This window comes from Lynx canadensis, chromosome A2 (genome assembly GCF_007474595.2).
Source record: "Lynx canadensis isolate LIC74 chromosome A2, mLynCan4.pri.v2, whole genome shotgun sequence".
Taxonomy (NCBI): Eukaryota; Metazoa; Chordata; class Mammalia; order Carnivora; family Felidae; genus Lynx; species Lynx canadensis.
In genome coordinates, this window is record NC_044304.2 from 94009112 (window position 1) to 94033099 (window position 23988).

Below are 23988 nucleotides of genomic sequence, written 5' to 3' on the forward strand. Positions count from 1 at the left end.
CAAACCATTTTAAGAAACTATCTTAATACATTAAAAAGCTAGATACTGCAAATTCATTTTCACTCTTGATTTGAGACGTTATATGACCCATATGAATGGTGTTTGCGTAGTCCTTGACCTAATAAACATATGGGAAGGAGGACAATAATGGAAACAAAGAATTTTTTTCTTTTTATATTTTTCAGATGTATTTAACCAGTTTTACAAACTTACATTCGGAGTGAACATAATGGACCTAAAATCGCATAATTATTTAGATTTATACTATTTCTAGCTTATTTTGAGGTTTTTATTCTCTCTTTGAAATGGGAAATACCACAATTTTCTATAACCAGCCTGGTCTTTTGAGCTGTCAAAGAAAATCTCAGATTTTTTTCATTCTCCTATCCCTCTAGCCTAGCTTTCTGTCAACAGGGCCTCAGAAAAACCAAGGGAATCCAGCCTGAATGTTTTTGGCATCCCATTTCACTTGACAAGAGCATATGGAACAAGTCAGAACCTATTTCAGGACTTGTACTTCTTTGGTCTGTGTGTAGAAACATGCTAATTTGAGGAATTAAATCTTCTGATGGGATTATTAAATTTTGGAAACACTTTACCATTCTGATTGTCCTATCTATTGTTCAGTTTTACCTGAATTGAGATAGGATCAAACTTTGCAGAGAAAAGAAGTAGAGGTTATTATGGAAATCTGTTATTAAAAATAGTTGTTCCACTCATGTATAGAAAAGTTGGAGAACATATATAAGTATGTGTGTGTTAGTTTGTACATGTTGATATGGAATACTTATAAACTTGAAACAATTTATAATATACTATTGTTTTATTATAAAACCTGTGTTAGAGAAAAAATTGAGTTACTCTAACCATAGTTGAATTAATTAGAAATTTCTCATCAGTTGTCCTCTTAATTTTAACATTTTCATATAATACAGTTAAGGGACTATCAAGTATTTAATAAACAGGAAAAAAATTATGTCCCTAAGTACTACTTAAGAATTTAAATTGTCAGAACATTAAAATAAATGTTATGGTACATTTATTGTAAAAATGGTACATGTGCTTTGAGCCTCACAGTGATAAATAATACTTTTCACTTGTCATTAATGAACATACCCAGATAGAAAGCTGAATTTTTTTCTTTTAAAAAGAACATTTATAGATTTTGTGATTTTTAAAAGAAATTATATATTTATTGTAGGAAACTTGGGGAAAAAATTGAGAAGAGTGTATTAAGTGAAGAACAAAACTGAATGATCCCATTTTCCAGAGCTAGCCACTGAAGACATTCAAATATTTTCTGCCATTCTTTTTTTTTAATGCTAAAGTCTTTATGGTTATGAGGTCAAACTGCACATAATCTAGCACAACATACTATGACCATTTTCTCCATTTTTAAATTCTTAGGAAACATTTTTATTTATTATACTAGACCTCGTCATCCCATTGTTTCATATTTAAGTATTCCTTTATAATTATTTATTTAGGTGGTTTTCAAATGATCTTCCTAAATAAATGTTTCCCACAGAGCATTTAACAGAACACTGAAAGAAAAAGAAGCTTTGGAAAAACCCTTTGAGAAAAGCATCATATTCTCTTCTTTCAGATTCACAATACACATTAGAATAATTAAGAACACTGAGAAGTAGTACAGTATGAAGACCTGTTTTAACTTTTAACTTGTTAAACCATCTTTTCCCAAAATGATTTGACCTTGGAATCTTTTTCTGTAGCACTTACTTATAACCCTCAGAACTAGAATTCTATAGAACATTCTTTGGAAAGTCAAAGAGATTTCTAAGCTTCTGTGTAATATCTAATCATTTATGAATTATTTGTTTACTCTTCTAGGACTTATCAGATTTATGATGCTTCAGTAGGAAAACAATTGATCTATCAGTTATTAGCATTATTTGAAACAGGTAGAACACAATATACCTTCCCCAGCCTTTCTAGTAACCTTGACATGGCATTTGTGATTCTGTATTACAGTGTCATGTTTGACCTTTTAAAACTGTGAACATTCAAATTTAAATTCCCTTGTTCTATTAATGCCTATCAACTTCTTTATGTTTCCTGTATTCCACAGGTCTTGCAAGAGCAAAATCTGTCCCTAGCCACACATACTCCAATGAAGTCGTTACCTTGTGGTACAGACCTCCAGATGTCCTCCTGGGCTCAACAGAATATTCCACCTGCCTTGACATGTGGTGAGAAATGGAAGATTTACTCTAGCTAATCTATCTGTAATGCCTGGTCTGGGTCATGCCCAGACAAACATTCTAATAGTTTGAATGAAGATTAATGGTGCAGCAGTGTTTGCCTGTGTGTGGCAGTATTGCTGGATTTTTTTTTTTTTTAAAGCATGATTGAGAATATTCCTTAATCAAAGGCTCCCTTGCAGATGGTGTCTGGTAATGGTTCTTGAGGGACAAGGGGCAGAAGTATTTTTCTGTCAGTACAATGGTTTTTCTCTCTAAGGGTCTCAATTTGCAGCTCTGTTTTATAACAAGGAGGTATATATCTCTAAACAGTAGTATAGGTTGGAAGTAGTAGGAAACATGTTTAAGTTCAACAACAAAGCTCAAATTAACTGGTCCGAAAATTTTGGTGTAGGCACTAAATTTGGTGCAGTACACTCTAGAAAGCTGGGTACAAATAACCTAAATGATATAAAACAATTACTTTTTGAAAATATCACAATAAGTTTAATTTCAACAGAGTCTCGGTTTCACACAATGGTTTAGCAAAACTTAAAAACCTGTTTAGGAAGCCCAAAGATTAATAAGTTTTAATGGATAATTATGATTAATTATAAAGTATAATGAGCTCCCAATCCAGTGTGATCTAAATCAAATAATCAAATAAGAGAATATTCTTTTTTTTAAGTTTATTTATTTATTTTGAGAGAGAGCATGAGCAGGGGAGGGGCAGAGAGAGGGGGGACGGGGGGGGGGGGAGAATCCCAAACAGGTTCTGTGCTTGAGAGCGCAGGGCTTGATCCCATGAACTGTGAGATCATGACCTGAGCTGAAACCAAGAGTTGGATGCTTAACCAACTGAGCCATCCAGGCACCCTGGGAATAATCTTATTTTTAGTACTCAGGAAAGGCTTCTTAGTGACTTGAAAATGTCCTCTATTAGTAGAAAAATCTCTTTTCTAGACTCAAAATTGTGTTCAAAGTAAAACAACTCACATAACACTTGTGCTATTTTATCCTAGGAATCATCTTCCATGAATGATTATGCCCCCATATGCAGAATTCAGCTACATGTCCTTATAATGTTTATGACCTCGATAAAACTTCCCCATGTGTTATTTATCTTCCTGCCATGTACTTACTTCATTGTTCTTCCCTCAGTAATCTTGGCTTTCAGTAAATTAGGCTGTAATGAGGGGCCTGGCTTCTGTCCTGATGTTTTTGATCCAAACATTTTACAGTGAGAAAACAATCAAGTTCCTTGTGATGTAGGGCACAATGTAGATTTTCTTAATTTAGGTTCCAGCAACCACCACCCCCCTGCCCAAGAATAGGATTTCAGGATCTGTGAAACCACTGAAAATATATGCAACATTTTGCGTACACATGAATATATTTATTTTTATGGGGTGTAGATCTGTAGCTTTCAATAGAGCTATAAAAGAATCTGGATCATCAAACAGCCTAAAATCTATTGTCATAAATTTTGTGATGCCTTATAATAAATCTAATACCATCGTAATGCATATTCCAAAACCCAGAGAACAAAGGTGACCATCTATTATTAAGGAGCTAAGCTAATTCATTTTTTCATCACAGTTTTCTTTGTTTGTTTGTTTACACAATTACTTTTTTCCCCCAAGGCTAGTCAGGGGCTTGGGCAAAATACATATTTTGATCATTAGTGGTAATGGAGGAAAAGGTTGGAAATAAAGGTCAGTTACTACATCAGGATATCAGTTACTAACTTTCTCATTCCCTTCCTCCTTCTTGCCTCACCATTGGGAGTTGGATATATAAATAAGCATTAATTAATATTCTCGAGTTACGGACTATTTTTCTCTTTTTCAAGTATGAAAATTCTAGGTTGTCTTTCAGTGAGGTCAGTTAAGGACTCTACTGATAGAACATAGTTTGGAAATATTTGTGGCTTGGGGCCAGTCTTGTCTTAGTGCTTGGCAGTTCAGTTAAGACTCTACCCTCATAATCGGAAGAAGCTGTTTTTTATACACTAGTGGCTAATTTTTTCCAAACCTTTAAAAGTGCTCTTTAACGTACAAGGAACCACATGGATTATGACTTGCTGATATTTCTGTTTCTGGTATGTAGTATTTGATTTCCAGCCTGTGCCCCAACCTGGGGCACCCACCTTTTTTTTCTTTGACATCTGTGTGTGCATGTGTTCATCCTCTTGAAGAAGGCTTGGGTACTTTCTATTAATTTGCTTTACACAGAGACATAATGAAGCATAAGAGGAAGACTGTTATTTAAGTGGAAGGGAGGAAAACTGATACAAAGTAGAAGACCCCAAATGCCCTTTTGTCTACATGCCAAGATTATTCATTGCCAAAACCAAATAGTAAATGTGTTGTATTTGAGCAGTTCTCATGCTTAATGGCTTTTCATTTTCAAGCCCTAAAATCTGAGTTATGTCTATGCTATGCCTGTCATTCTCACTCTGATTTCATTCCAAGCCGTTTTCTAAAAGCCATTTTGTTATTATCCTCTAAGTCCAATAAAGTGTATATATTTTTCCAGTTAGAGAGAAGTTCACAGGGCACTGATTTTTGCATAATCAATGACATCGATGCCGGGTATTCACAGAACTGGAAATGGGACTGTAATTGAGTCATGGCTCAGCTGCACCAAGGAGAAGTGCAAATATGAATGCATGAACAATAGCGGGGAGGCAGGTGGTAGTGGGTTCAGGCGATTTTTACAGTTCATTTACCATCCTGGGGCAGTAGGGTAGTAACTAAAAACTAACGATCCCTACACAGTGTTACATTTTCCAGTTTTCTGTTTAAATAGCCGCAGGCAGTAAAAATATTAATGAAGACACATACGCATTAACATTGGCAGCAAGTGACGGAAAATCAGAGCTCACCGTGTTATGATTTACTGCACTGGGTCTCCAGCACCGTGGCAAGGTATAAACATACTGTGCGATTCCAGAACACAGCAGGAGACACAGGTTTTGATACCTTTGTCTCCCTCCATGAAAGAGGATTTAGGCAGAGGAATCAAATTGGACGTTGTCTCGTGTATAACTTCTCTTAATTCTTGGATTTTGTCACTCTTTGAAAGTCAAGGCATAGGAATTCATCTTTAAGCTTCTAAACCAAAAGGCTTACAGAGTACTGAGAACCACATTATGAGAAGTGCAGATGTGAAAAGCAGCTTATCTGCGTAGTTCCTCCCCTGTCAGGGAGTTCTGCTCTAGCCGTGGAGGTCATTGCTCTGCATAAGCTTTCTGTTTCTTTAGAGAATCTCATAAATATGTTTAGAGCGGCCTTTGTTTTCTAAAGTGGAAGGTCACTTGGGATTACTTACAAGGGATTAATTTTTAACAGAAGGTGACTAATGTAGCTAAGAAGTAATAGTATCTCAGCCACATGACAGTGCTTCTGGGGCCACAATATGTAGTGGCCCTACCTTGTGGAATCAGTGACAGCCCTCCCCAACATGATGTGTGAAGGAGAGCCTGCCATTCTCTTCCCGTCATCATCTTTTTAAAAGCTAATTAACATATTAACTATGCTTGTCAAAATGTGGGGCAAATCATTTATAAATAAGCCTGTCAAATGTAATGAGATTGCATATTAAATCACCCTTTTCTCTATTACATCTCTGATTAAGATTAAAATTAATTTATTTAACATTGTAGCAGCTGGGTGGTTAGGAAAAACTCCCATACCAGTCTTGATATATAGAAAAAATGTCTGCTTCCAAATTGATTTTGCATATATCTGAAAAGAAATTGCCTATTTATTGAATATTATAAGGCCATTTAGCTTTGCTTTTTATTAAATAAGTCTAATCACCATACATATTGGCAACATGCAGATTTCTGTCGTTCTTAACGATCACTCTTGAACCAAGGAAATTTTTGTTATAAATAAGATTTCCTGGGACTGCAGGTTTGTTTTACCAGTGTTTTATGAGAGAGAAGCATAAATGAATTCTACTATCACCCCCACCCTGAAAATAAATTTGTTCTATATGAGGTCTCTGCCTTGAGTAACTGAGTGATAGTAGTAATAATAATTGAGTCTTAATAGTAATAATAATAGTACAAATAATAAATACTTTATTGGACACAGACTGTTTTCTAAGTTTCTCTTAGCATTTTGATTACTAATCTACTACAGCATGACACAGTAGAAGGCAACAAAACACAGACGGACTAAATAAGATAGTAGAGGTCTTTTAATTAGTAAGTAGAGACAACATGCAAACTTAGGGCTAACTCACTGCAAAACCTTTTCTTTTTACAACATATATGCTTATCTCTTAAGGTGATTTATAAGAAATTGGTTTTTATTTCACTAGTAACGTGATTCTAAAACTCAATACATTCAATCCATTTTTATATTTAGTTATGCTCTAATCTTTTGGATCCTTTACATGCTTCAATAAAGTAGGTGGCTTTCACTCGCACATCAGCAGGCTGTGGACTGCCTTCTCCCCTCATGTCAGTGTTCTGTGTTATGCGTTTATTCAGGAGGAATTTTCTTTGAAATAACTTACAACGTGGATTCATTGGATTGAATACATTTTTCATGAGCCAATATCTGTGCTGGACATGTATTTTTCCCAACTCTAACCATTACTCATTTACCACTTCTGCTAAAATGATGACTCCATTCAAAAAGAATGGTAGTAAGAATGAGAATTGCACTTCAGGAGTTCATAAAGTCATCTATCTGTCACATTATTTACACACTTCTTATTAATCAGTTCATAAGACCAAGGAGGATTCAAATTAATCACTGTCAAAAGTAACAACTCTTTAAGAGCTCTTGAGAACTGTTGAATAATACATGATCCAGTGACTCGTTGGCATAGCCTCTGACAATGCAATAGAACATAACAAAAGAACAGGGTATCATCAGGAATCTGGGTGGTTGAAAGCTGAACTTATGGGACAGCCATGGTTTCTGAGCCCATTCTACTACTGAAGTCCCTAAAATTAGAAAGACCATGTAGAATATCATCCTTACCAGGATATCTTTGAAAGTTAATAGTATTTCTGCTAGGGCAGGTGGGTATAAAACAGAGATTTAAACTGGGACATCTGGCCATCTTTCTCATAAAGCACTAGAGCATAATTGGCCAAATACTAGTTGTCAGAAGAGCCTAATGCCTTTGAGTGCTTAATTCAGACCCAAGGGACTATGGCTACAAACTCAAGATGCCTATGCAGAAACTCTATTACATTGCTTGATAATGAATCATCTCCAAAAGTACATTCTCTGAGATTATTATGGCTTAGAGAGTGGTTACCAAAGTGTTAAATTTAGCTATGGATTTTGAGTGCAGAAGGAGTCCGTTCTATTTTTTTCTATCAAAAGCTTAGCATGGGTTATGATTTTTACATCCCATAGTTGTTCATCATGTGTGTTTGTGAGAGAAACATGTGTATGTGTGTTTTAATGGATATGTTGGTCATTTATTAGTGAGAATTTAGCTAAATACTAACATATAAAATGAGGCATTATATGTATCTTCACTACTAATATTTTTAAAACAAATTAAAATTTATCTGTTTCTATCAAAGTTGGCACAGTAAATGGCTACCTACAAACTGATTTTTGGATGAGTTTGAATAGCCATCACAATGACTACATTTCACAATATTAAGAAAGCCCTGCATATATTCAACTGCCTCATTAGTTTTTGAGAATTGCAAGAGGTGATTGAATGTGAAATTCTTTAGGAAATGTAAGACTCCACAAATGCTGAGAATAGTTTCCTTGTCAGCTCTTAGTATGTTAATCAGCTAACCCAAATATATTGCATTTCTATTGAAGTATAGCATTCAACGGCTACAGGATATATTGGAGAAATGGAGGATTCTATATTTGGTTTTAGGGAGATTAACATACTGTCTGTGTCTAGAGAATTAGAAAGAAATTTTGACCTATGATGTTCTCATCTTACTTTCGTGTGTGTGTGTGTGTGTGTGTGTGTGTGTGTGTTTAATTTGGAAATATATAAATTAAGTCCTCCAAATTTAGAGAAAATTGGCTATACACTAGCACCTTTTATGTTTTGATTTGTGTTTTTATTCATGTAGAAATCAGAAATCATTTCTGTAATCATGTAACTAGCAGTGGTTTGCTGTGTTAAGGAGAGGCAAGTGTGTAGTAGAAACACATTAAAGCCTAAATTAGGTTCTGTCTCTGCTGCACTCCTTACATGTGATTTTTGTTGACTAATCCCTTAACTATCCTTCAGTTTCCAATCAAAAAACTATTTCAGGTATAACTAATAAGGACCACAACAGTATAATAGCAAAAACATAATCTTCTGCCTTACCATACTTAACCCTCTTATTTCCCAGAGGCAAGGGCTTTCACTCTTTTCATATCTACCTCCATAGGTCTGTTAAATATTTCAGTTTTATATTTATATTGCTATTTATTGATTGAGTATTTTAGATTAACTACTAAGTAGGGTTTATGGTAGATGAGATGTAATTTTCTTTCATCACCATTACCCCTCTCCAGCTTCACTTATGCTCCCATAAAGATCTGTATCATAGTTTGACATATTAATATTAATATTATCATGGTAAGTCAAGTAGTATTCATAGATGATGTATTCTTCTTGTGTAACCTTTGGTTTTCTTGGACTTTATAATTGTCTGTGATTTCTACAACTAGTTGTCTTTGTTATTATTATTCTTATGATAGGTGTAAAGATATTTGTCAATTACATATGAAAAAAATTTTCAAATGCTCAATCACATCATCAATCTATTAATCCCATTGATTTTCTTGACACCTCCCTCCCTCAGCTTCATAAAACATTCCTCTCAGCTCTCTGATTCCTTGCTTTAGCAGAGCTGATATCTGTCACATTGTGCTTCCATATGATCCTCTACTATGATATAGGTCCAGATAGTCTTTGTTTTCGCTCCAAATCTGTGGCTCTGTCCATTTGTGCCAGGCCCTAGTCCTGGACGCTAACCCCTAACTTATCCTCCAAGCTGCCATTGGCTGCTGGTTTCCAGCTTGGTTCAGGTAATGGACAGGGAGAAGTAGACTGAATATGTCTTCCTTAATTCTTTTCCTTTAGTCCATATTTCTGGAAATGACTGACTATAACTTCTGTGGGTATGCCCTTCTTCCATGATTCTAGTTGTTAATAGCTTCCAGTAATACTTGGCCTTCTTAATTCTAGGGAGAATAATGGCTGTTAGCTCTAAAGCAGGTAATGGCTTCCTGCTGTTGCTAGCCTTTTAGTGTTTCACTATGTCTTATTGGTTCCCTTACACCTCTGTAAGTAATCACCTCATTAAGGTCTGTTCTGGGTTAGATTCATTTTCCTTCTGGACCTTTACTGGTTCCAGATCCCATATTTCCTGGACTCCATGTCTTCCTTCTTTAGTACTCAGAAAGAATGCATTAGAGATACAATTTTCAAATTCTAAGTTTTCTGAAAATGTCTTTATTCCACTCTCACATATGATTAATTTTAAACTTTGGCTGGATATATAATTAGTTTTTTCCACCCTCAGAATTTTGAAAGCATTGCTTAATTTCTTTAGCACTTCTACTATTGTTACTGAGAATCTGATTCTATTCTTTCTCGCAGTCATTGGTAGTATGCCCCCTCATACTTTTTCTCTAGAAAATATTAGACTTTTCTCTCTACTCCTGATATACTGAAATTTCATGATACTGTGCTTTGGTTGTTTTTTTCAACTGGAGCTGGGTAGATTTCTTCAATATAAAGACATACATATATTAGTTTTTAGAAAATCTCTTAGTTTTTTAAAATTTATTTCCTTCCATATTCTCGGTCTTCACTTTTTGGAAAATTTATCATAGTTTGGTATTGAAGCTCCTAGCTTAATCCAAATTTTTAAAAATATTTTTTATTTATAACTTTTAAAAAATATTTATTTATTGTTGGGAGAGCACAAGTCAGTGGGCGGTGGGGAGGCACAGAGAGAGGGACAGTGGGTCCAAAGCTGGCTCCTCACTGACAAGCTGACAGCAGTGAACCTGATTTGGGGCTTGAACTCACAAACTTCAAGATCATGACCTGAGCTGAGGTCAGATGCTCAACAGACTGAGTCACTCAGGTGCCCCTTGCTTTACAACTTTTTATCTTGTAAACCTTTGGTTTTTCTGAAAAATTCAGTTACCAATATGTAAGTACCCACTTCCTTTTTCTCTGGTTTCTATTAGAAGCTCTCCTCAAATACAGCATTGGGGGAGGAGGGAATCCTGGCCTGTCCATTTACTTTCATAAATGAGGTACTACAAATCTGTATACCTAGGGGGCACCAGCTGACCGATCAGTTTATTACATATCGTTGAGTCAAAAAGCTAAACTTTTCATTGGGAGATCCCCAAATGTCAATGTCTGAAATCCTAGCCTTTGTTCTTCCTCAGATGCTGATTCCTGGCATCTGGCATCCTCAAGGCAAGAAAGGAGAGGGGTGCTGATGGTTACAGAGACCAGTATACATGTTTTTCACTTAGTTTCCCTTTTTTTCAGCTCTGTACCTCACCGTAATCTCTTTTATTCTCAATTTGAGGCCTTCTGGATTTAATTTCTCCAGAGAATAAACACCCAGATGGTCAGAGAAGACCTGTGGGTCTATTTCTTTGCATAAACTTCCAGTTCTCCACTCTACTTCCAGTTGTAGACTCATTTCACACTTTCTAGAACCTGTATCTCCAAGTCCCGAGTTGTCCTGAGTAAATAGTCTGCCTATAACTTGAAGTAGTAACTGCCTATGGTCAACTTAGATTTCCCACATCTTCATCCACATCTTCTAAAAAAAAAGTTTTTTCTCATCCACTTGTGCTTCCTCATCTATTTATTTTATCCTTCTTTAAAATGTATTCCTTAACTGACACTTTGGTCACTTTGGTGAAGAAGGTCTGCGCACATTTTACCACATGTTCTACTGTTGTTGATAATTTAATATTTGTGGCTTTAACTATGGACAGTTGACTCCTAAGGTCCTTGCTCTGTAGAATTTTGTGATTTTGCTTGGACACAGATTTGAGTTGTAGGTGCTAATGTGTAGCAGCCAATCAAACAGCATAGTGCAGGCAGCAGCCTCTTGACTGCCGGTATCTTAGTGTGGCAGTGGAAATTTGTCACCTTTACCATCTAACTGTTAGTGAATCATGACAGCTTTATTTATGAAAACAAACTTAAAAAGAAATCTCTATGGCTTTTGATGAGCTAGTGATGAAAGGGAATAGAACGTGAAGTGATAGTTGTTAACAAGATGAAAATTTTACATGAATTTAAAGAATTGACTGCAGAAAGCAGTCCTTTGGATCAATGGTCTGTGTGAATCCAACATAAACTTGCTATTAAAACAAGCAAAAGCAATTAGTGAAACTCTTCCAACAAATGTTTCATTCAGTATAAAGTTTCTAATCCAATGAAGGTGAAAGGGTAGACTGTTAACTTATGTGTACAGGAAGGACATGATTGAATGGAAATCTAATTGTAGGAAAACTAGGAGCTTGTATAAATATCATTGTGTGACTGTGGTTAGTAAAGGGATTTGAATGTCTACTTGATACTGTTCATTGAAGGATGGAAGTAGAGACTTCTATACTGTTATGACATTTGTGAATTAATTCCTCAGGATACTACACTATCTGGAGTGTTCTTTAATTTACTGGTATATTGCCATATGAATTAATACAATTTAATTGTACCAGTGGCTTTCTTGATTTTAGATACCATATTGTATAATTGAGAAATCTTGATGTTTGTAATTTTTTTTCTTCAGTTTTGGTCTTCAAATGTAGTGTCCTTAGATTCGTATTGGTAAAAGATGTCATTCATGGATAGAAAGAAATAATACAATAATTGGAAAAGAATTAAAGTCAAACTTAACTATGAGTGGCCAAAAACAGCCTGCCAAATTCCATTTAAAAAATAAACAAAACTTAATCATAGTCTGTGACAGGCACTTCATTTTTTTTTTCATACTCCAAATGCTTTATGGTGTTGTTGGCATGCTTATAATACTGAAAAACAACAAGCCCCAGGTCCAGCAACCATGGCCCAATGCTGGGATGGGGGGCAGGGAGGTAGACTTAGTATTAAGACATGAAGGGCTGAGGCCATACATCTGGTAGTCCTGTCCTCTGCTCCCCATTTCTGTCACCCTTCTGAGGCCGAAAGGAGAGCAGCTAGATCTCAAGTTCTCTCCTCCTACTCCCTCCCCTTCTTTTCAGGTTTCCCTCGGGTGTCTTAAGGGCCCTCCATCCCTGCTAAAAACTCAGCCTATACAGAACACTTCTAGGTGCCTCTCCTATCCGCTTCCCTGCTCTAGTCTCTAGGTGCCCCGGCTTCATTCCTTCTGGCTCTAACCAAAGTAGGAATAGAAGGGAGAGGACTGGACTGGGGGTCTGGCAGGCTGTGCATCAGGGCCTGGAGACACAGACAGGAGGCCGGGAGGTGGTGAATAGTCCCTTCCCCCCAACATGAGATGCGTGAGGTCTTGGGCTGGAGAGGTTGCTGCACGTACCTTCAGATAGGCCCATAGCTGAAGCATGATGTTACTAAAAACAGAATCTGAGGGGCGCCTGGGTGGCTCAGTTGGTTGAGCATCTGACTTCTGCTCAGGGCATGATCTTGTGGTTCATGGGTTCAAGCACCATGTTGGGCTCAGTGCTGACAGCTCAGAGCCTGGCGCCTGCTTCAGATTCTGTGTCTCTCTGCCCCTCCCCTGCTCATGCTCTGTCTCTGTCTCAAAAATTAAAATAATAAAAACATTTAAAACAAAAACCAGAATCTGAGTAGCTCCCTATTTTCTTATACACATGTGAGTTGTTCATCCTTTGCTATGACATTTTATGTTTCTCTGTATTTCCATAGACAGTAGATTCTAAGAATGGGATGTTTGCATAATTGCATTTTCTGTAGAGCTTGGCAAGGCTTTTCTATTCTTTCTCATTGATAATTCAGTGGTTTTTTTTTTCCTTGATTACTAGCTTTTACCATGTTTGCTTCTGAAAACAGTATATATTCAGAGCCTAACATAAACTCAACAAATTTTAAAACTTTATTATGTTAACTCTATAAATTTTCATCTATTTGTCGTTTAATCCTAACATGTTTAATTTAGAAACTGTTTCAGAGATTTAGCAACTCAGTAAAATCAATTCATAATTTTGTTGTGTTGTTATTTTATGGCCATTTTAACTCCTTGTGCCCTCTCCCCCAAATCTGAGGGTCCTTGGTTATGTTGCCCACATTAGGTGGTTGGTGGTGGCACAGGGAAAAAACAACAAAAACAAAAAAAGCCTCTGGGGTCCTAGGGCAGCATCCTTCCCACAAAGATCTCCCTTGCACAGGATGGGGTCTCTTTGTTCATTCATTTATTCATTCAACAAAACCTTACAGAATGTCCAGAGTTTCAAGAGTGAAGAAGACCTGGTCCTTGACCTCAAGCAGCACCCACTGGTGCTACCAATTGTCTAATCTGCACAGCCACATTCCAGGGCACATCTTTGAAAATATTCCACAAAACCCACAGACTTCACCCAAAAATGGATGTTTTTGCCTTCAGGTCTTCCTTTTACTTAAGATATCAGATTGTTGTCAAATATTTTACTGTCAGATATCATCCATCCAGTAATATATCTTCGTAGTGCCTATTCCAACATTCTTACCCATGGCCCATCAAAGTTCAACTGTGCCATGTGATGACTGGAACTAACTATAGCAGCTCACCACTCTAAATTGAAGTTCAGAATTCTCCTCATGGAATAATAGAGTAATTTACACGAAGGTTTCCGCAATGATTTCTCTTCGTGATATGCAGATATGGTGGTTTCTCTAAAAAGATTTGAATATGTCATTTGCTTTGATCTTTAAGAGAATACCTATGAACATTTTTTTCCTGATTCCTCATTTCACATTATTGCAGGAGGATTAATACAATTGCAAGGAGAAATCTTACAATTTTCTTGTTCTGCATCAGCTGTCATATAAATAAATTAAAGATGTGCAAGGCTTATTAATTTGTTTTCTCTTGTCCTGCCTGGTCTACAGTTATTCCTTCAAAAAGTGCTTTCACTGGTAGCATTTTAAATGACCAATCAAATGGGATTTCTCTCTTCCTGTATTGTTCCATAGTATAAGAAATAAAATGTTTTTGCTATCCAATGCAATATTTGAGTCTTACATTTTTTTTCCTTATAGTAGTCCTCAGTAAGGGTGTTTCCTGTTTCCATTTTCATATTAATTGTGACTAGTTTCTCAATGTTCCTAGTCCAAATATTCCCATTTATCTATATAACCATAGCTGTTAAGATTTTTATCTCTGATCTTCATTATCTATGGGAGTCTGATTTGAATTTTCAAACATTTTTAAATGTTGACAACAGTCTTATTTACAGTATGTGGACAATGGTGATAGACTTTAGTTTTTAAGGATAGTTTAATTGTTTTCTCTGCTTGCACCTTAATTTTGAAGCTTTGATTTTGGGTTTTATTTTTATTCTTGTTAGCATTTGTGTCACGAGTAATAAGAACCAGTTTGCCATCTTTATTCCTTCTTTTTCTAATCTGACCTGCCCAACCAAGTAGAAATGTTCTAACTGGGGAGGCAGTCTGACATCATGGAGGGATCATTGGCCCAGGATTCAGTCACAGTTTCAGGTTCTGGGACTGAAATGAAGACATTTAAAGATGTAGTACAGTTTCCTTACATGTAAAAATCAAGACATTGTCTTAAGCATCATCTAAAGTTCCTCCAGCATGGGGCGCCTGGGTGGCTCAGTCGGTTGAGCAGCCGACTTCAGCTCAGGTCATGATCTGGCGGTCCATGAGTTCTAGCCCTACGTCGGGCTCTGTGCTGACAGCTAAGAGCCTGGAGCCTGCTTCAGATTCTGTGTCTTCTTCTCTCTGACCCTCCCCTGTTCATGCTCTGTCTCAAAAATAAATAAATGTTAAAAAAAAATTTTTAATAAAAATAAAGTTCCTCCAGCTTTAGATTTTAGCATTCAAGTAAATTGTACCACTGAACCAGAGGTTTCCATGGAGATCGCTGGAATTCCTTCAGAGTGCCTTACAAATGAAGTTAGGGTTTAGATATTTCGGTGAAATTTGGTTTAGATATTTTGCTGAACTGATTTTTTTGTTGTTGTTGCATTTAATATAATAATATTAGTTCTAAATCAAGTTCGTTTCTACTGCAGTTTAGGTACACTTCTCAGACAGCTTATGCAATTCATTCATTCATTCATTCATTCATTCAATTTAAGGATTTTATTGGACACTTTTCTTCTTTTAAGGAAGCTCCACACCCAACCTGGTGCTTGAACTCACAACCCTGAGATAAAGAGTCAGATGGTTTACCGACTGAGCCAGGCAGGCCTACCTTGAACAGCAATTTTGTACCAGACACTGGATCAGGTCCTCAGACTTACAAAGATAGAAAAGATCCATCCATTCCATCAAAGTCAGGGGGAAAGGCAGTGTGGCAAGCTATAACACAGGTATGCAGTTAGTACAGTGGCAGCTCAGAGGCAAAGGTGATAAAACTATCCTTGGTGGTTACTTGAGGAGAGGGGGGAGGCCAAAGAAGGGTCACCAAGAAGTAATTACTTGGGCTGACATGTCAAACCCATCTCTCAAAGTTGACAAAACTTTGGGCTGAGGAACACTTAGGCCATGCCGTGGACAAAAGTATCCCACCGTGGGGTGAAACAGCAGATATTTGTGGGTAAGGAAGAAGGACAGAGTTTAAGAAGCAGTTGAGAAAAAGGAGGGAATGGAGGGAGGGAGAAAGTGGTTGGAGACCTGAATGGAGAAATATTTAGGAATAGTTAGGATATGACAGCTTGATGATTGAATGAGAGTAATATGGGAAAGGCAAGGGTTTCAGATGATTCCTGAATTTCTACATCAGGTAACTGGACCAGAAAGCAAAAGTGATATGATTAAAAATACACACACATGAGAATATATGTATAATGGAATGTATATACTTAGATAGATAGATAGATAGATAGATAGATAGATAGATAGATATTAAATTATTGTAACGTAAGGAACATTAATGCCATTGGTACTTTAAGATGGGTGGGCTTCCTGATCTTCTTCTAAGTCTTATTTTAGGTATGGATGCTGGGAAGGTGGCTTCCATTCATCTGCCTGGCTTCTCCTCCCAAGTCAGCAGCAGGTCACCCTGGGCCTTGACCTTACTGAACTATATTAACTTCCTGTACTTCATTCTTTGCTTTTGTTTAATTTTTGTTCTGATATGGTTAATTTGTAAGTATAACTTTTTAAGTCGTTTCATAGCTTGAAAAATAGATCTTAAGAGTTTCCCCTTGTATAAAAGGTCTATTGTTTTGAATTGAATGTTTTCCAAGATGGGCTTTTACACACAATCTAGGGTTTGGCTTGGTTTTGTTTTCATTTCTTGAGAGCCAAGTACTCCACAGAAGTATTTGACTAAGATATATTGTGCCTATCTGTGCCTAATGAACCACTAACCACATAGTAAATGATGAGTGACAGTTTAATCAATTCAGTTCCTTCAATAGTCACCAAGGGCATGTGGAATGTAATTTTTTAATCTTTCACTTTTCAAACACTGCAAATGCCAATGTGAAAAGATCACATCTGTTACATGTAATAAGTTTTCTTACAAGTTAAAGCAAAAAAAATTTTTTTTTAATTTTCATCTTTTAGAAGCTAGCCTCCTAGGGAACAAAACTCTTTGGTCCATTTTATAAAAACATACATTCCAGCAGAGAAAAGTGACATAAATAAATGGCCACCTTGGTGCATCAAATCGTACTAGCTCTAATTGCATAATGGAATATTTCAGTGAACAATGGCTAAATAAAATTACCTACTAGGTTAATTAATGTGGAACCTGTCTGAGTTAGTATTGCATTCCTGTGTGTAAAATTCAGATTGAATCCAGCATTCAATCTAATTTATCTCACCAGTCTGCTGTTTCTTTGTTGTCCCTTTGGCTGGAACCTGAATACACATTCCAAGAATTAACCTGAATTATAAAATTTCTTTCAACCTAGGTTCCTTTAGATTCATGTTCCTCAGTTTCTGGTCCTGTGACCTGTAGCATCTTCATTGCCTCAGAGGCTTGTTAGAAATGCAAGATCTCAGGCCTCAGCCCAGACCTAGTCAGTCAGCATCTTCGTTCTACTAAGATCCCCACGTGATTGGCATACACAGTAAAGGGTGAGAAGCAAAGCTTCAGATGCTTTTTTATTGATGGACACATAGGCTTTGAGGAGATTTCTGGTACCAGCCTAATGTTGTAAGACAAAGACAAAAGACCTAACTTGCAGTGAGTTATGGTCCTGCTCATCTGCTTTCTTCCTGCCAGAAGCAGCTGGGCACTGTCTTTATCTACAGCCTTCTATCCAAATCTTTGATATGCAGATCATTCTGAATGGTTCTCAATGATTCTCTGAACTGGAGGCCTCCTAACTTTCAATTAGGGAAGTCTGTATGAGAAGGAACAGATCTCCCTTCAAGGTGATAGTGTGAGCTTGGTGGGTCGCTGTCCTCTGTGCACATACTCAAATGCACAGGCTACACTGTGCCATGATCCTTCCCAAGCCCTGTGCTTAAGCTTTGCTACTTGAGAATGAAACTGTCACCTTCTGCTTACAGCTCTCTATCCTCAGGAATCTCAAGCCTTTGCTAATAAATGGGTAAGATTAGCTAAAATCCGGCAGAGTTTTTTTTTTTTTTTGAGATTTTAATTGCACTGTATTTTAAAATATTAAAGTCTTTCTGCATTGTGTACTGGGACTGAACCAAACTATTGATTGCTGACCAGAATAAGATTAATGCCAAGCAGAAAAATAATAACCTCTAGGTCCTGTTTTATACTTCTTCAGGTGAGATAATCATTTATTCAGTTAATTAACATCTCATAATATTAATGTCTTCATGAGAAAATTGAGTATACTCCCCTTGAAATGCCATGTGTCAAATGCAGATATTATTTGAGTATAAGAGCTGATGGATCTAATTAATGCTTATTTTAGTTGAAAGATATAAAGTTATCCAACAGGACTTTAATGAATAGGTACATTACAGTGAATCTTAACTGGTGACTGTAGTGCCCAACCCTATTTTATTCAGGTCTGGGAGGACTGCTCTATTGCCATAACCACTTTGACTCATTTGAACTGTATCTTTAAAAGTAGGAGACCAACTTCTGGTTCTAAGAACCATGACAGTGGCTAATCCATTTATAAGTATATATATTACAGTTGTAGGAACTAACACAAGAAGCATGGAGTTAGGGGACCTAACCCAGTCTGAGAGATCAGGAAGCCTCCCCAGAGAAGTGGCAGCAAGATTTGCTGTTCCCTAATGTGATGGAGAAAAAGTATTTTGCCCCTTCTCTGGGAATCCCATTTTTTCTCTGCATTCACACTCGCTGCTAATGCTGCAAACTTAGTAATACAGATAAATTTTTCTTCTTGAATTCCTTTGCCAAAGAGTATGTATATCAGTTTTCAAATGCCTTTATATCAAAATTAATCTCTGATTAGTTTGCTGCCCAAGTTATTTCAGGTTGAACCTTAACTGATGTTTCACAGTCTAGCCTGCAGTTCTAGATGGCTCATGCGCTTCCAAGGAAGAGTTCATCAAAATGTATAGAGGTTCTTTTTTTCTCATATGGTGAAAACTCAAAATGTTAAGGCTCTTCTATTTAAAGTGACTAATTCTATAAAGTGTCCCAAGGAGATGCAGTCCTTCTTCATTTTGCCTTTTTTCAAAAAAATAAACTTTTAATTTAGAATAATTTTAGGTTTATAGAAAATAAGAGAATCCCTATATACTCCTCACCTGGTTTCCCCTATTGTTAAAGTCTTACATTATTACTATATGTACTATATGCATTATTACTAAATGTACATATAGCATATTTGTCTCAACTGGCTAACCCACGATGTTACATTGCTGTTAACTAAAGACCTTTGTTTTGACTTCACTAGTTTTTCCTTAATTTCTTTTTTGTATTTAGTGAGTTTTTTTTTTAAGTTTATTCATTTAAGTAACCTCTGTACACAACATGGAGCTTGAACTCACAACCCAGAGGTCGAGAATCACATGCTCTTCCAACTGAGCCAGCCAGGCACCCTGTTTTTTGTATTTTAGGATCCCATCCTGGTTACCACATTACATGTAGTTGTCAAATGTTATAATAGTTTATCAGATTTTCTTTGTTTTTCATGACCTTGACAGTTTTGAGAAGTACCAGTCAGGCATTTTGTAGAATGACCCTCAATTTGGGTTCATCTAATGGCAAGAAAGACAGAGGTGAAGTGATATTCTCATCACATCACATCACATCAAGGGTACTCGCTATCAACAAGACTTACCACTGATGATGTTAACCTTGATTACATTGTCAAGGTCTTCTTTGCTGTTTTTCTCCCTTGTCATTATCCACTTCCCTGTTGGCCGTTTTTCTCCAAATTCATTATCTATCTCCCATCCCCACTTCCATACCCTATCTTTGGAAGCAGGTTGCTAAGTTCAGCTCTTACTCAGGAGTAGGGGGAGAGGAGGAAGGGTTGCATTGCTTTTGATTTATTCAGTCAACAAATAGTTTTGAGCCCTTACTGTGTGCTGACATTCTGCTCTTACTCTGGGAGCAAGACAATGAACACAACTTTGTCCCCAGTCTTGGTCTTCCATCTAGAGTAGAGGCCTCCTGACTTGCAATTAGGAAGTCTGTGTGAGAAGGAACAGATCTCCCCTGAAGGTGATAGTGTGACCTGTGTGGGTTGCTGTCCTCTATGCACATACTCAAATGTATAGGCTATGCTGTGCCATAATCTTGCCATGTGCAAAGACAAGTTAACATCCTTTGAATGTTATGAAGGAAACAAACATGGGACCTCGGCAGTAAGGGGAAACCTGCCTTACATATGGTGGCTGCGAAAGACATCTGTGAAAGGAGCCATTTGAGCTGAGCCCTAACTAACAAGAAGCACTTCTCCATGCATAGAGAGAGGGGAAATGCATCCTGGGAGGAGGGAACAAGAGCTCACACACAGACCCTGAAGTGAGGAGGAGGACGGCGTGTTTCAGGAACAGACAGCAGAGAAACATGACTGGACAGGAGAAATCTCATGGATAGAGGTGTGATGTGAAATTGTTGAACATGTGGGGACTTCACTGTCACAAATCTCCGTTCTTAGTTGTAAGGTAGAAAAACCTCAAGATATGATTTTAAAAATCTAATTCCTCTCCTTTTATCAACACAGGGACACGATGTTAGATGTGGATAGAGAGAGGGAAGATGAAAAGGAAATAGCTTGAAATCATTTCAGAACGCAGCAACCTTATATTTATATCATATTTATTTTCATTTATCAGGTAAAATTTCCTAATGTTTAGAAAAATAAAAGATAGTACTTCCATGCAATAAAATTTGGACAAAACAAAAACTTCTAAAAAAAGTTCATAAAAGTAAATTCTCCTTCCAACCTACCCATTATTCAGATCAACTCACCAAACCCTCTATTTTGAGAAGTTTTTGTGGAACTGGTTGTATAAGCACTGTTATTAAAAACCACCCTACACATTTGCTCCCAGTTTATTTCTCAGTTAAAAATACTGTAAGATGGAAAAAAATATTTTAAGATTAAAATATCCATCTTCAATTACGTTTTAATAATCTACCAGAGTTTTGGCAAAATGCGTGGAAGCATTTAAAGCATATCTACCACAGGAAAACTGCTGAGGAAAATAGTGAAAAACGAGATCATATTCGAGAGCTTTCTATTATTATTTTTTTATTTCTATTATTAACTTTTTCTATTATTTCTTTATTAACTTTTATTTTTTATTAACTTTTTCACAAATTATCATAATATATAATTTCTCTTATTTTTTTCTGCATAACTGATGAAGGTGATTTCTTCTATTTATAAGTATGCTTTTAGTTAAGTGAAGTGTAACATAAATCAGGGTTTGGTAAACTTTGTCTGTGAAGGATCAGATAGTACATATCTGGCTTTTCAGGGCATGTGTAGCAGGTTTTCAACTCTGTTGTGAGATTGAGAAGGCAGCATAGACAACACATAAATCAGTGTGCGGTAGGGTTCTAATAAAACCTTATTTCTGAACACTGAAATTTGAATTTTGTGTAATGTTCATATATCACCAAATATTCTTCTTTTGATTTTTTTTCAACCACTTAAAAATGCAGAAGCCATTCTTAGCTTATAGGCTGTTATAAAAACAGGCACTGAGCACGATTTGGCTTGTGGTCTGTAGTTTGTGGGTGCCTCTTCATTATTGTATGTGACCCCTCACTGCCCAGTAGAGAGAGGGCTTATACCACCGCTAGTCTCATTCATTGGCTGCCATGAGTGGAAAAGAATGAGGTGGCTTTACAACCAATGGTTGTAGTTGCTTCTGTCCTCAAGACTGTTTTATCTCCCAATCTGCCTGTAATCTGGATTTTTACTTATATATCCAGTTGGTGAGCTTCATCCATCATGAATCCTAAGATGCAGAAAAAAGTTGAGTCCTAGCCTAAGAATAGTAGACAGAGTTCTTAGCCTAGTGTATGGAATTCTGCTCTCTTTTAACTTTCTCTTCCATTTTCTAAGCCTAGCCATCTGAACAGCATTTGGCTCCCTGAAGATTCTTCATGTATCGGGTCCTGTTTTCTCTGCTGGAATGCCCCATTCCCACTACTGTGCCATCAGCCCTAACCCACCAGGGTCCCCTCTTCTAGTCTAATAAGACTTCAGGAGTGCAAGTTCTTCCTCGCTCTCCACATTGGGCTGAATATATCCTCCTGTGCTCCTTTGATATTTATCATGGGAATTATGTAGAATGTTGTAGAATTTTTGTGTTTATAGTATATAGACATACTTGAAGGGAACTTGATAGTTTTCCCCAAATTGACAACAGTCCTAAAAGTTTACGTGACTCTGCCAATTAGAAGTTAAGCTGAAAAAAAAGAAAACTTTTCTATACTGTCAGAAAAGAAAGTCATCATTATGGTAGAGGAAAGATTAAGTTATCTCTGTATTCTCTTTATACAAAATGATGTTATCGAATTATCCTAGAAGAAGTAATCAAAGATTATGCAGCCAGAATTGGAAAGAAATTTATTAGGGAGGTGTGTCATTTAATATGTTATGTTTTTCTGAATTTAACATTATTTGTCATATTTGTTAGCTTTTAAATATTTGTGATTTCTTTTGATTTATTTTCTCATTCAGAGTTCACTTTTGTACTTAATTTTTTATTCATAATATTGTATTCTTTTTCAAATTAAGGACTCCCAAATTGTTTGACCTTCAACCTTAAAAAATTGTCCCTCCAGGAGCACCTGGGTGGCTCAGTCGGTTAAGCATCCAACTCTTGATTTTAGCTCAGGTCATGATCTCACAGTTCCTTAGATCGAGCCCTGCATCCGGCTCTGAGCTAACAGTGTGGAGCCTGCTTAGGATTCTCTTCTCCCTCTCTCTGTCTGCCCCTCCCCGACCCATGCTGTCATTCTCTCTCAAAAAAACAAAACAAAACAAATAAAAGTCCCTCCTAGTCATAATTACAAAGAATTTTCAATTCTGCTTGAAATCTTATTTTGATTTGTGGTGAAGAAATCACACATCTGCAGCATAAATTAACTTTGGAAATTTTGAGTTGAAAAGAATTAAAGGATATATGAGCATGGGTGGGTGTTTCATATATTATCTTACCTGGTAACTAATCCTGTATGAGAGTTTGAACACACTGCATTTTATGACAGCTTTAATTGTAAGCTTTGTGACCAGTTCTTATTCTTGAAAAATTTAGACTGTGTGGGTGATAATTACATAATTATTCAAATTGTTGAAAAAAGCAACAAGTTAAAGGAGACATTTCCTGAAATAAGATTATATGTCATAAGTATAGAACTTAAGTGGTTAAATTCTTTCTCAGTAAACCTCATGGCAGTCAACTTACTCCATCAAGAGAGAGCATGTAGGGTAATGGAGGGTAGAAAGAGTTGGGGGAGGTAAATCAGGCAATAATCCCTTCATATTATACTGAAGGGCTTCTATTGCTGTTTGGCAATAAGACAGCTCCAATAATTAAGTATTTTGCTATGCTCTAATATGTTGATATGTTTGACACTTCTACTTTTTAATTTTCTTGTGCATTCTATCTCCTTTTATAAATCCTTTAAGTATAATTCTCTCAGGCTTATTAGTATGCTCTCACACATCTTTGGCAAGTGATGTCGTCAGAAACATCCATTAGAAGTGATAGTCCATGTCCCTCCACCGGCTAAGCAGATAAGAGCCTATGGAAATGCTATATCATCATATTCCACCTAAGTAAAATTGCAGCTAGATTTATCTCTTAATTGTTCTAAGTATCATATTATGGAGATGCTATGGACCAACACAAGTAGTGATAAAGGCATTTCTGTAAGTGTGTATAATGGTTACCTCACCAGCCAGCTTAGCGGGGTACACAGTGGGCGCAGCTGTGGCTCCTGTTGAGGGTCCACATGCTCAGAGTTGCAGCTTATGCTGGGAAAGACTAAAGCCAAATAGTAGTGAATACAGAGTATATTCTGAATGTTAAAAAAAAAAAAAAAAAAAGGAAAGTGCTGGTAGCTATTTAAGAACCAAGATACTTTATGTAAATGTGAATAAGAAGACAGTAGAAATGTAGGTCAATAGTCTTAGAAAAGAATTATTGGCATAAACATTTGGAAAACCACTAAATTGAAATCTGAGACCTAAGATGTTGAAGCCCTGATATTTATAAGAAT

General features: G+C 36.6%; 1 protein-coding gene across 3 annotated transcripts in view; it reads left to right on the top strand.

Annotated features, from left to right (window-relative positions):
• CDK14 (cyclin dependent kinase 14) overlaps positions 1-23988 on the top strand; it is a 513369-nt gene that overhangs the window by 335033 nt on the left and 154348 nt on the right. For all 3 annotated transcript variants that reach the window (XM_030307919.1, XM_030307920.1, XM_030307921.1), the window contains one exon: positions 2090-2210. In XM_030307919.1, coding sequence (XP_030163779.1) covers positions 2090-2210 — 121 coding nt within the window. The remainder of the gene's footprint in view (positions 1-2089; positions 2211-23988) is intronic.